We start from the raw sequence: 12391 nt of genomic DNA, 5'->3' as shown, positions 1-12391 counted from the left end.
GCTAACATTTATGAAGTACCAGACAATATTTATATGTATTAACTCTTAGGTAGGGGTTCTTGGGTTTGAAGCCAGGCTTTCTAACTCCAGGGCCAGTAGGGCTGTTTCTGTGTTACTGTTACTATTACTGTTCTGTGTTACTATTCTTTTTTTTTTAAACATCTTTATTGGAGTATAATTGCTTTACAATGCTGTGTTAGTTTCTGCTGTGTAACAAAGTGAATCAGCTATACATATACATACACCCCCATATTCCCTCCCTCTTGCATCTCCCTCCCACCCTCCCTATCCCACCCTTCTAGGTGGTCACACAGCACGGAGCTGATCTCCCTGTGCTACTGCCCTATTCTGACTCACCCCCCTAGGCCTGCTCTGCTGATAAGAGGTGAGGCTTGGTGTTCCCAGACAGACCTGTCTGTCTCCATGGTGTCGGCCACCACTGCTTTCCAGCGGAACAAACAGAGCATTTGCCTTTATTTCTCCATCCTGCCCCATCCATTTCATGGCCTAGAACAGAATTGTGGACCTGTAGTTTTAAAAATAAAGTCAGGTTCATTTTTAAGACAAGTACCTGTTTTTTTTTGTTTGTTTTTTTGCGGTACGCGGGCCTCTCACTGTTGTGGCCTCTCTCCCGTTGCGGAGCACAGGCTCCGGACGCGCAGGCTCAGCGGCCATGGCTCACGGGCCCAGCCGCTCCGCGGCACGTGGCATCTTCCCGGACCGGGGCACGAACCCGTGTCCCCTGCATCGGCGGGCAGACTCTCAACCACTGCGCCACCAGGGAAGCCCAGTGCCTATTTTTTTAAGGTTGACATCCCTGTAGGAGGTGCCGAGGGCCCCAAGCTTTACTTCCTTTAGACCCTGAAGCTGTCATATCTGAACTTGCCACTGTGTGTTGGGGCTACATTCAAGTATCTGCCATATCTACGATCAGAACCACGGTTTCCTGGTTTGTTCAATAAATAACGTAATTTTCTAGCAGGTTCTACCTAAGATGATGGATTGAGTCAGATCTTGTTTGAAGTCAAATCCCAGTGTGTCCCAGTTGGGGCCTTGTTTTCAGAAATTCAGGAACACCTAGCAAGCAACTACAGAATGTTTGGTGATTAAAAATAGAAAGTATAGGAGCAAGGGTTAGACTGGATTTTTACTTAAGGACCTCTTTTGTTTCCTTTTAAAATGGATTCTCTACTTACGAGAGAAAGGCAATAAAGTAGCACTTCTTAGAATCCCCCGGAATTGTCTCCGGAGTCAGAGGGGAGGCTGCTCTCTCCCCCCTTGCTCCTGTGATACGCAGCCCCTCTGGCAAGGATAGCAGAGTGCCCAAGTGGGGCTCTTCTGCCTCTTCCCTCCTTCCCCAGGTCACTCTGCCTTGTGCCTTCAGCTCTGCAAAGTTACTGAAACCTCTGTCTATCCCAGTTTGCCTTCCCCTGGTCATCATCCACCAAGCATTTCCCCCAGGCTTTTCAAAGGAGTCCAGTTAAATGGACACGACACTCTCCGGGGTGAGAGATTCCATCACCAGGAATGTAGAAGCTCAAAGTCAAGTATTCTTTAATGTCAATGGAGTTGCCTCCTGCTCTGATCCAAGCTCACCTCCTTCAGCCCCTGTGAATTAAACAATAGAATCATTCACTTTTGCCACTATTAACCACTGCTGTGAACTTGAACTGAACACTACCTGCAGCCCCACAGGTACACAGTAAGCAAGTCAGCCGTAGCCCCTCTTCTGGGAGCTCACTAAACAGACACTTAAGCAATTGCCCCGAAGTATGGTAGAAGCTATGATGGGGAAGTAGAGGTTGCTTGGAAAAACGTATTCCAGGATTTCCAACCCAGTGCAGGTGGGTCAAAGGAGGTACCTACTGTAGTTGGGGTGAAGGGATGTGAGAGAAGATTTCCTAGAGGAAGTGAAGTCTAAGCTACAACCTGGAAGATGAGTAGCTATTACCAGGGGAAGGGGAGAAGTTTGTTCCAAGAAAAGAAAACAACATGTACTGTGCCCTGGAAGCAGAAGGAAGCTCAAGACCAAACCATGAAGAATCCCAGCACTTAGGAGAGCGAAAGAAGAATACATAAGAGACTGAGAAAGCACAGATGGAAAGAACGAAGGAAATCCAGCAAAGTGTGGTGTCATGGAAACCCATGGAAGCATACTTTTGGAACAGAGCAGGCTACTATGTCATGAAGTGCTGGGAGGTCAAGTAAAATAAGAACCAAAACGAAGTTTCTGGTTATGTTAACCATTAATCTTCATTTCTGTGTTATTCAGTAAATGTGTGAAATTCCGTAATCTTAGAGGATTTTCAGTGTTCTTTAAAGTATTGTTGATTTAATTCCTTAACGTTCTCAAGTCAGATGTGATAAGAACTTAAGATGGGTTTTAGCACCTTTCTCGAGCATGACGCATTTTGGTCCAAGTCTCACACGTAGCATTCATTCGAAAAATAATAATACGACGATGCTTCCCGACAGGAGAATTCTTGCCTTAACTCTTTCTTTTCTTTCGTTCCACCCTCCAGTCTTTAGTTTGCTTTCTATCTCTTAGCCGTGTGAGCTCTGCTTTTGGGTAAAACCTTTTCCCATAGAATTTGAATTGAAGCCTGGCCAATTTTGAAATTAGAAGTATAACATCTTTCTGATGTGTTCTAAACCATTTTAAAAATGAGTTCGTCGCGATGCATACCACCATGCCTAATGAGAAAGTAAACCATGACTTGGAGAGTTTAGTCATTCTCTTTCCTGTTTCTTTTCCAGCTCCAAGAGACTGTGAAAAGGAAGTTGGAAGGAGCCCGATCACCGCTTAATGGAGACCAGCAGAATGGTGCTTGTGATGGGAGTTTTTCTCCAACTAGCAAGCGAATACGAAAGGACATTCCTACAGGGATGGAAGCCATCAACAATTTGCCCAACAACATGCCGCTGCCTTCAGCTTCTCCTCTTCACCAGCTTGACCTGAAGCCTTCTTTGCCCTTGCAGAACAGTGGAGCTCACACTCCTGGGCTTCTGGAAGATCTGAGTAAGAATGGGAGACTCCCAGAGCTTAAAATCCCCGTGAATGGTTGCAGTGACCTGGAGGACAGCTTCACCATCTTGCAGAGCAAGGACCTCAAACAAGAACCTCTAGATGACCCTACTTGCATAGACACGTCAGAAACGTCTCTTTCGAATCAGAACAAGCTGTTCTCAGACATTAACCTGAATGATCAGGAGTGGCAAGAACTAATAGATGAACTGGCCAACACAGTTCCTGAAGATGACATACAGGACCTGTTCAACGAAGACTTTGAAGAGAAAAAGGAGCCCGAATTCTCGCAGCCGGCCACGGAGACCCCCGTCTCCCAGGAGAGCTCCAGCGCCAAGAGCGACGCATCTCACTCCCCTTTTGCACACGTCTCCATGGGCTCTCCCCAGGCCCAGCCTCCTTCCGGCCCTCCCTTTTCTGCTGTCTCCACGGCCACCAGTTTACCTTCCGTGGCCAGCACTCCCGCGGCCCCCAACCCTGCCAGCTCCCCAGCAAACTGTGCTGTCCAGTCCCCTCAAACTCCAAACCAAGGCCAGGCCCCACCTCGGCCCGGAAACGGTTATCTCCTTAATCCGGCCGCCGCGCCAGGGGCCGGTTCAGGGTCGGGGCCTGGCGCCGTGCCCGCCTCGGAGCTGTCTCCGGCCGAGCAGCTGAAGCACATGGCGGCCCAGCAGCAGCAAAGGGCCAAACTCCTGCAGCAGCAGCACTCGCATCAGGCTGCGGGCTGGTCCCCCGTAGGGCCTCCGCCCAGTCCCTACGGAGCGGCTTTCACCGCGGAAAAACCAAATAGCCCCATGATGTACCCCCAAGCCTTTAACAACCCCAATCCTGTAGTGCCTCCGATGGCCAACAACCTGCAGAAGACGACAGCCAATAACTACCTCCCTCACAATCACATGAATATGATCAATCAGCAGCCAAATGACCTGGGTACAAACTCCTCAAACAAACAGCACAGTATTCTTACCTACGGCAACACTAAGCCTCTGACCCATTTTAATGCAGACTTGAGTCAGAGGCTGACACCCCCGATGGCCAACCCCGGCAAAAGCCCCCTGATGCCCTACATCCAGCAGCAACCCCCGCAGCCGCAGCCGCAGCTCCAGGCCCCCAGGGCACACCTGAGTGAGGACCAGAAACGCATGCTTCTCATCAAGCAGAAGGGAGTGATGAACCAGCCCATGGCTTACCCGGCGCTTCCATCCCACGGTCAGGTAAGTGTGAAAGCGGGACGCGCTTGCAGGTGCTCTCGGCGTGCGTTGCACACCGTCGACGTGCGATGCTCCCCGTGCTTCAGTGGTAGGGGGTCGGTCACCTGTGGAAATCCTTCCTACATATCCTCATGTAGTTACCACGTCTGTTTGAGGGTGTTTTCCTCTTTTTCCTGAGACGTGGGGAAAGGCGGCACAGTATACTTTCCTGTATTTGAATGCCTGGGAATCGAACTTCTTTTATTCTGGGCAGCAGATAAGAAAGCGAAAATGACCTAACATGCTCACTAGGAAGGAAGCAGGCTGTCGGGGTCCCATGACAGAACGCGGTTCTCCTCCTGTAGCTTCTCTCCCGGGTCGTGCGGTCCAGGACTGGGGATGGCGGGAAGGCCAGAGCGTTTAGGGATCTGTACAACCGTCTGAGAAGGTTCTGAACAACCTTGGCCTGTCTCACTGAATCATGAATCATGGAAATTTGGTTTCTTGATGTTCAAAGGTGGGAGAGATTTCTGTGTTTGCGAAGGGAAGTGGAGGATAGGACCGTGTAACGTTTTAGCATTTGTTGACGTACTAGCACCATTAGAAGCTGTTTCAACCTCGTGACTTGAGAGTTTAGTAAAACCTCTCCAATTCGTTCAGCTCTGACTCGGGAGAATTTGATGATGACCGTCTCTTAGTGCTCTATTAAAGTCTCCTCTTTGCCACGGTCTTTCTTCATGACATCGTGGTATCGGGGTGTAGGGCTCTCAGGGATCCGTGGTAAAAATAAGCAGCAACCATTGGGAAGTGGACTCTCATTGACAAGCATCGGCTCTCCCCACCCTGACCGGTGTAGCAAGCAGCCAACCCTCCTTTAATTTAACACGTCATCTGCCTGGCAGGGCGCGAAGGGAAATCCGCAGTTCTACTGATCTGACCCTGACGTGGGTGAATTCATGAGCCGTCATCTTATTGCCAACCGCTGTCAGCTGTGTAGGCACAATTCTGTGCCTCAGCCCTCCCTGGATGCCCACATCTGCATCGCAGTTGGAGACTTTGCAGCAAAGTCTTTGCTTTAGGGGCCCTCGTGCAAACAGGTCCAGACTAGTGCTTGGATGTGCATCCACAGTGGGATGCACTGGAAGCGCTGGGAAGAAAGGCAGGCAGATCTTGCATCACCAGGCACTGTTTGCATCTGCATCTCCATGTGTGCGCCCCCCCACCAGCCCCCGCCCCCACCTCCCCAAGCCTGATGGAAGCTGCAGGGCTGGAGGAGGTGCTGGCCTGCAGAGACAGGCCTGAGCTCTGTGGCCTGATGCTTGTCCTTTCACAGCACTTCCAACCCCAGAACCTCATAGTGGTTTCTTGTCTGCACACGCTGACCAGCTCTAGAGAAATTCTGCCTGGAGAAATAAAACTACAGCTTGGTTGACATCAGTGGAGATCAGTAGCTGCTAGAAAAACATCACTGAAATGGGAACTATTATGTCTTAATCTTGGTTTCATTAAAACTCTATATACCATTGGAAAAATGCAGCATTTTATACATTTCAATATTAAGTTCTGAAGCAGGCAAAAAATATAGGCAATACACAAAGGTGTTTGTTGTGGCCCAGAGGTTTATGAGATGGCAGGCTGTCAGAATGTTCTGCTCTTTATCTTAATGCATCCTGTGCTTCTACATCCGCTGTTTTTCACACCAGCTACGGTAGAGTCCTTCCTCCAAACCAGACTAGTGGTTCCAACTCTGCAGACACGTGGGTGCAATGTAAGCCAGCCTCGCTCCCCACCCTCACTTAAATGTCTTTTGAAATTTGCCAGCTTGGACGAAGCTCCTGTCTTTGCTGGAACATGAATTTTAAAGGTGCTTATTTCAGGTCCTTATGCTTGCCTGGCTATGAGTAACCAAAGCCTTGAGCTGCAGAGGTCATGTTGAGAAAGGGCTTAGTCAAGTGAAGAAGAAACAAAAGTGATGGTTTTCTGGATTAAATCTGTGAGCTCCTCCTCTCCTCCTACCGTCTCACGAGGTGCTTTCAGGATGGACAGAATCTTCCTTATTAGAGTAATCATTTCTTAACCTCATAAAGAACCATCAAGCAAAGCATGCTTTTTAATGAAATATTAACTCACCACTGTTTGAAACAAGCTTCGACATACATATACAAACATGTGACTGTCTTTCTGCAAACATACCATTTATTTCATGCTTTTATCTGATTGTAGAGAAGTATTGACACAGCTCTTGGACTAGTTAATTACACTCTACGGGAGTACATTGCACAAATACAAGCATGAATTACAGGCAAGATATAAAGTATAATTATACATAGGTATAGTTCAAATTTGTTTTCTGCTGTTGCTAGTGAAAATTCACTTTACTCTTTGTTGGCCATGAAGACCATGATGAACACTTAGTTTTAATGAGTCACTCGAGCACTGAAGCCAATAACACTAGAATATTTATTTCAAGATAATTTTCTTATACAGACGTTTACTTATTTGGGACATTTGCAGCAAACGCCATTTCTCTCAGGAACAAATAGAAATTCACTTTGTTCCTGGAGGTTTTGAGAAAGAGGGAGCCAAAACTAGAGAAAAATTTTGAATATGTTTTATCTGGTAGTTCCACTTCTCAGAATTTACATATTATTCCTTATAATTAGAGAATTGAACAAAGATTTATGTACAAAGGTTACGCTCGTGGTTTTACTTATGATTGTGAAAATTAGGACCAATATAAGCATTTTTGAAAAATGAATAATGTACATGAAAATCATGCTATTAATGAATGATTGATCACATGGAAATGCTCAAAGTATGAGTGAAATGAGCAGATCAAATAACAGCTTGTATGTCACAATCCAAATTGTGTTTTTTAATAGGTATAGAAAAATACTGAATAACTAAAATATTAAGAATGGTATTTCTGGTTGGTAAAATTATGGACAATTATTGTTTTCCTCTTTATACTTTTCTTTCAATTATCTGAGTATTATTTATTGTGTTTTTCTTTTCATCTTTATTGGAGTATAATTACTTTACAATGTTGTGTTAGTTTCTGCTGTACAACAAAGTGAATCAGCTATATGTATACATATATCCCCATATCCCCTCCCTCTTGCGTCTCCCTCCCACCCCTCTAGGTGGTCACAAAGCACCCAGCTGATCTCCCTGTGCTATGCAGCAGCTTCCCACTAGCTATCTATCTTACATTTGGTAGCGTATATATATGTCAGTGCTACTCTCACTTGGTCCCAGCTTCCCTTTCCCCGCTCTGTGTCCTCAAGTCCGTTCTCTATGTCTGCATCTTTATTCCTGTCCTGCCACTAGGTTCATCAGTACCGTTTTTTTAGATTCTATATATATGCTTTAGCATACGCTATTTGGTTTTCTCTTTCTGACTCACTTCACTCTGTATGACAGACTGTAGGTCCATCCACCTCATTACAAATAACTCAGTTTCGTTCCTTTTTATGGCTGAATAGTATTCCACTGTATATATGTGCCACATCTTCTTTATCCAGTCATCTGTTGATGGACACTTAGGTTGCTTCCATGTCCTGGCTATTGTAAATAGTGCTGCCGTGAACACTGTGGTACATGTATCTTTTTGAGAAATCCTCTTTATACTTTACTTAGTTTTTTTAATGTTCTATCATACATGTATGTTTAATTCTACCAGTAGGAAAAAAATGTTTTTAAGGAAGGAAAATACCCTGTTTTTTAAATGTTTACATTCTACTGATTTTTTTTTTTTCAAAGAATCCTTAGTTATCCAATTTGCCAGTAGGATTGAGGTGATACCATTACTTTCTATTCATTTACATATATGAGTTGTGAATCCCAGCTCTAGGAGATAGTTCAAACCCCTTCTCCCCACACTTCACTCTCTTTTCCTTTCTCTCTCCACATCCCCTGTTGTTCCTTACAATCTTCTCTTAATTTGTATGAAAATCAGGCTAAAATAGTGACAATGAAAATACTAATAAAATTTCTACCATTATAAGCTTTCAACTCTTCTCTGAGTTATGCTCTTGTTATAATTTCTTTGATCATTTCTCCCTTCCCTTTTCTCCTTTTCCACCTTGTGGAACTTCTCTTCATCATGTATTGGACCTTCTGGATTGCTCTCTAATTTTTAAAATATGTGTTTCTGTGATGAAATAACCAGAACTTACTTTGGTTGTGTCTATTATCTTTTCCTGATCTTGTTTCTCAAGGACAGGACCTCCCTCTCTCTCTCTCTCTCTCTCTGTTTTTACTAATTTTTGTATAGTACAGAATACTGTGTCTTAAACATAAAGATGTTTCATAAGTCATTTGATGGCAATGATCAAAGTTTGGACCAAAAATATGTTTACAGTTGATTATCAGCTCCAACGGGGAGGGTGTTAGCATAAATAACACAGAGCTGCCATTGAGCTCAAATAGAAGAACTGGAAAGGCAAGTCTAAAAAGAATCCTTTGATAGCAGGTGGTTATCTGGAACCAGTGGAACAACAGTGAGATTGCTGGGATGGCAAACTGTCTCTGTCCCACAAGTGAAAAAGCAATGGAGCAACTATGAAAGAAGTAAAGCAAAAGCAAATGACTACTCGCTGGTCAAGGAAGGGTACAGGTATACCCAGAGCCCAAGAATAATTCCTACGGGGAAGAGTGGAAAGTGAATGATTTCCAAAATGTGATGTTAATTTTTACTAGTTGCAGTCATAGGACTAGCTAAATCATAGACACTTTGCTACTTTATTCTTCATATGTGTGTTTTCTGTGTGTGGCCGGGTCTATCATAATGAGTCCATATATGCTTATATTTTACAGAATGTTTTCCCCTTTCAATTTTATTTTACCAAAATCTGTTGGATCTCCTGTGAGGTATATTATTATAAGCTTTGGAGCCATAAAAATCTCCACAGAAGGACCAGAGCTCCAATATTCACAGACATCATGGAAATCTCTTTGAAGATACATTTTTCTTAACTTTAAAAACTTGGTGCCTCTTTGTTTAGTTTTTGTAAATTATGTATTGTTTATTTTATCCAAATAATATACGACCTAGTTCAGAAAATCAAATAGTACTATAAGGCTTATCGTGAGAAAGAGCAGCCCCCTGCTTCCTCCCCTCCATTCTAATTTCTGCTTCCCAAAGGCAGTTGCTTCAAATCATGAAGTTGTTTTCTCTTATTTGTCTCCATAAGCTGCTGTTCCTCAATATTTCAATTGTTCGATTCTATAAAAGATGAGGATTTAACTCACTTACACTGCCTCCTCACAAACAACCCCCTCCACAGACCGCCTCTCTTCGCATACTCTCAGTAGAACTCAATATATCACAAATTATGATTTTGAAAGTATTGCATATTTACATGGCTGACTTTTGCGTAGAGCCTCACAGTTTAGCTACGTAGTATACCATTGTTATATTTCCTTTCTTGTATAACTTTCTGTTTTCCCTGGAATTTATAACTGCCTCTTTTTTTAATTGGTGTTATCTCTGCACCTACTTTCAGTCTACCCTCAACCTTTCTGACCGTGTACAACTTTCACTATGATCAAGTACATCAAATATTCTATTTTTTAATTATTTTCTTTTTCTCTCTCTCTCCCTCTTTCTCTCCTTCCTTCCCTCTCCTCCCACCTCCTACTTCCCTCTCTCTCTTTCTCCTTCTCTCTCTCTCACTCTCACTCTCTTTCTTTCTTTCCTTCGGTGTCTCTCCTGAAGGCTTATATGCTCTTGTGCCAATATTCTTCTGTCCTACATTTTCTTGGTCTGCCACTTAACTGAAGTCATACAACTGCCCTTCACCGTCATTCTTGGAATATTTCACCCCCTTCTGTGTTGCATTATCTGTTTTTGATCCCTCCTCCTCTTCTTTCTCGGCTTAGTCCCTTAAACTGGTGGAGCACATCCTTAGAGCTTCTTAAGAAATGGTGCACAGGAGACTTGTTATGAAAATGATTTTTGAAAATGTCTTTATCCTAACATTTGACTCATAGTTTGCCAGATGTAGAATTATGGTCAAGAAAACATATTCCATCCAAATTGTAAATTCATTTCTTCACCATCCTGTGGCTTTCATACTGCTGAGAAGTCCAGTGACATTTGGATCTCCCACTCTACGTGTGTAACCTGTTTTTTCACTTTGAGAGCTTTTCAAATCTTCTTTTATCCCTGAATTTTTTTATGATATGCTTTAATATAGCCCTTTTTCGTTCACTATGTCTGGTACTATGATCTTTTTTTTTATATATATAATTTGGAACTGTGTCCTTAAGATATGTTCTTGTATTATTTCTTTGATCATTTCTCCCTTCCCTTTTCTCTTTTTTTTTAACTTTCTGGAACTTTTATTCATCATGTATCAGACCTCCTGGATTGTTGTCTAATTTTCATATCTTTTCAATTTTCCATATCTTTGTCCTTTCGTTCTACATTCTGTGAGATTTTCTTACCTTTATGCTCCAACCCTAAAATTAAACATTTTATTTTATTTATCACATTTTAAATTTCCATAAGTTCTTCCTTGTTCTCTGATTTACCCTTTTTTGACCTAAAGCTATTAATTATCATTTGAAAATTAAGTTTTGTGGTACTCCCTGCTTTGTCTCTGTTTCCTCTAAGTACCATTTTCCATATGCTCATTTTATTTTTCTTTCTTTCACATTGAAAGCTTTTCTCACATGTTTGTTTATTTAAAGGGTGAGGCACGATAAAGCTAACTAGTTGCTCTGTGTGCTTAGATAGGGCTTGTCAAATGTGGAGCTTCACTGTAGGGGGATTGAGCTAGAACCCAGCTACTTCACTGGGCCAGTGTCTACAGATTTCTCCCCCCAGGGCCAGTCAGAAAAGACTCCCTCAACCCCGTTACAGAGAGTTGTAAATCTAGAGGCTGGCTTTCAGGAGCTGAGCAGAGGAAGGGAATCGGCAGGTGGTGGTGATGGTGAGGCCTATCTCACTAAATACTTTGTAGACTTTCACTTAATTTCCCTGTTTTGTATGGCTCCCCAGCCCACCCTCAGCCAGGGCTGGGATGCAGGATTCCAGAGTTTTGTGGCTTCACCTCTCCCGACTCTTTCTTCCAGTCTGGGGTTGTGTATCTGGTCCACCTCTTCATTAAACAGAACTTTAGCCAATTTTCCTTTTGCGTGTGCCCCACACCTCCCACCCTGGCATTCAGAGGTGCTTCTGACTCCTGAGATTTTACCGCATCCTTTAGCTGGACCCATCTTGCTTTATTTCTGGCTTCCCCCACTGCCGGGTTAGGTTTCGCTTTCCCTAAACAGCTCAGTCGCTCACCACTCAGCCACCTGATTTTCATCTTCCAGAATTTTGTTGACACCCTGGATGGCTATTTCCATCTCCCACCCTCTCTGTTTCTGGATGCTTATGTCATTTTTATTCCTTTATTGTCACTATACCAGGGAGTTGGAAAATCCAAGACAAATGTGGATGTTCAGTCTACCAGAGGCTTCCTTGGCGACTTTCAACACCTTTCTATCTGAATAGCGAATACTGTCCGATATTGAAATTTATATGTTACAGCATATTTCACATTATTGCTTCTAACATTTTGGGCTTTAATAGAGCTGATTTCATGAATGCTAAAGTGCTCTCTTGACATAAAATTTACATGTCACATACATGTGTTCAGAAAGACAGCAGTGCCAACATGACCATCATGCTATTTTAGAATAAGATCTGGTGGCTATAACCATTGAGTAGTTTTTAGAATCTTGAAAATATTGGCTTACTACAAGGACTATAGAAACAATTTAAGTTCCATGACCCTGACTAAGCCAATAGCATCTGGCAACTCAGATGCAAGGTAAAATATTGACAGAACCCTCATCACTGACTTAATCCAGGGCCTCCCAGCTGAGGGGAGACCCGTGGGCAGAAGCACTACCAAATTCCAGATAATAAATGAAATGTTCCAATTCATGGGTATAATAGGGCATTTCCATCCACATACTGGCATATTTTGAAAATCCTGATTGATATTCTGTCAGAGTCTTAGAAATATGAGGCTAAGAATAAACAGCAGAAAAAGAAAAGTTTTAGGAAAGGAATTCATTTTATAATAGTACTGTGGAAGAAAGAGGTTTTAATTAGCCCCCTATGAGAATACTCTTTAAAGGTTTTGTGGGATGAGAATATTCTTATTTACTGAGGGAGCTT

General features: G+C 43.2%; 1 protein-coding gene across 2 annotated transcripts in view; it reads left to right on the top strand.

Moving 5' to 3' along the window:
- Window positions 1-12391, top strand: part of MAML3 (mastermind like transcriptional coactivator 3) — a 422149-nt gene that overhangs the window by 242089 nt on the left and 167669 nt on the right. For both annotated transcript variants that reach the window (XM_059067547.2, XM_067035558.1), the window contains exon 2: window positions 2758-4239. In XM_059067547.2, coding sequence (XP_058923530.1) covers window positions 2758-4239 — 1482 coding nt within the window. The remainder of the gene's footprint in view (window positions 1-2757; window positions 4240-12391) is intronic.

This window comes from Kogia breviceps, chromosome 6 (assembly GCF_026419965.1).
Source record: "Kogia breviceps isolate mKogBre1 chromosome 6, mKogBre1 haplotype 1, whole genome shotgun sequence".
Lineage (NCBI taxonomy): Eukaryota > Metazoa > Chordata > Mammalia > Artiodactyla > Physeteridae > Kogia > Kogia breviceps.
This window is presented reverse-complemented; position numbering and strand designations above follow the sequence as displayed.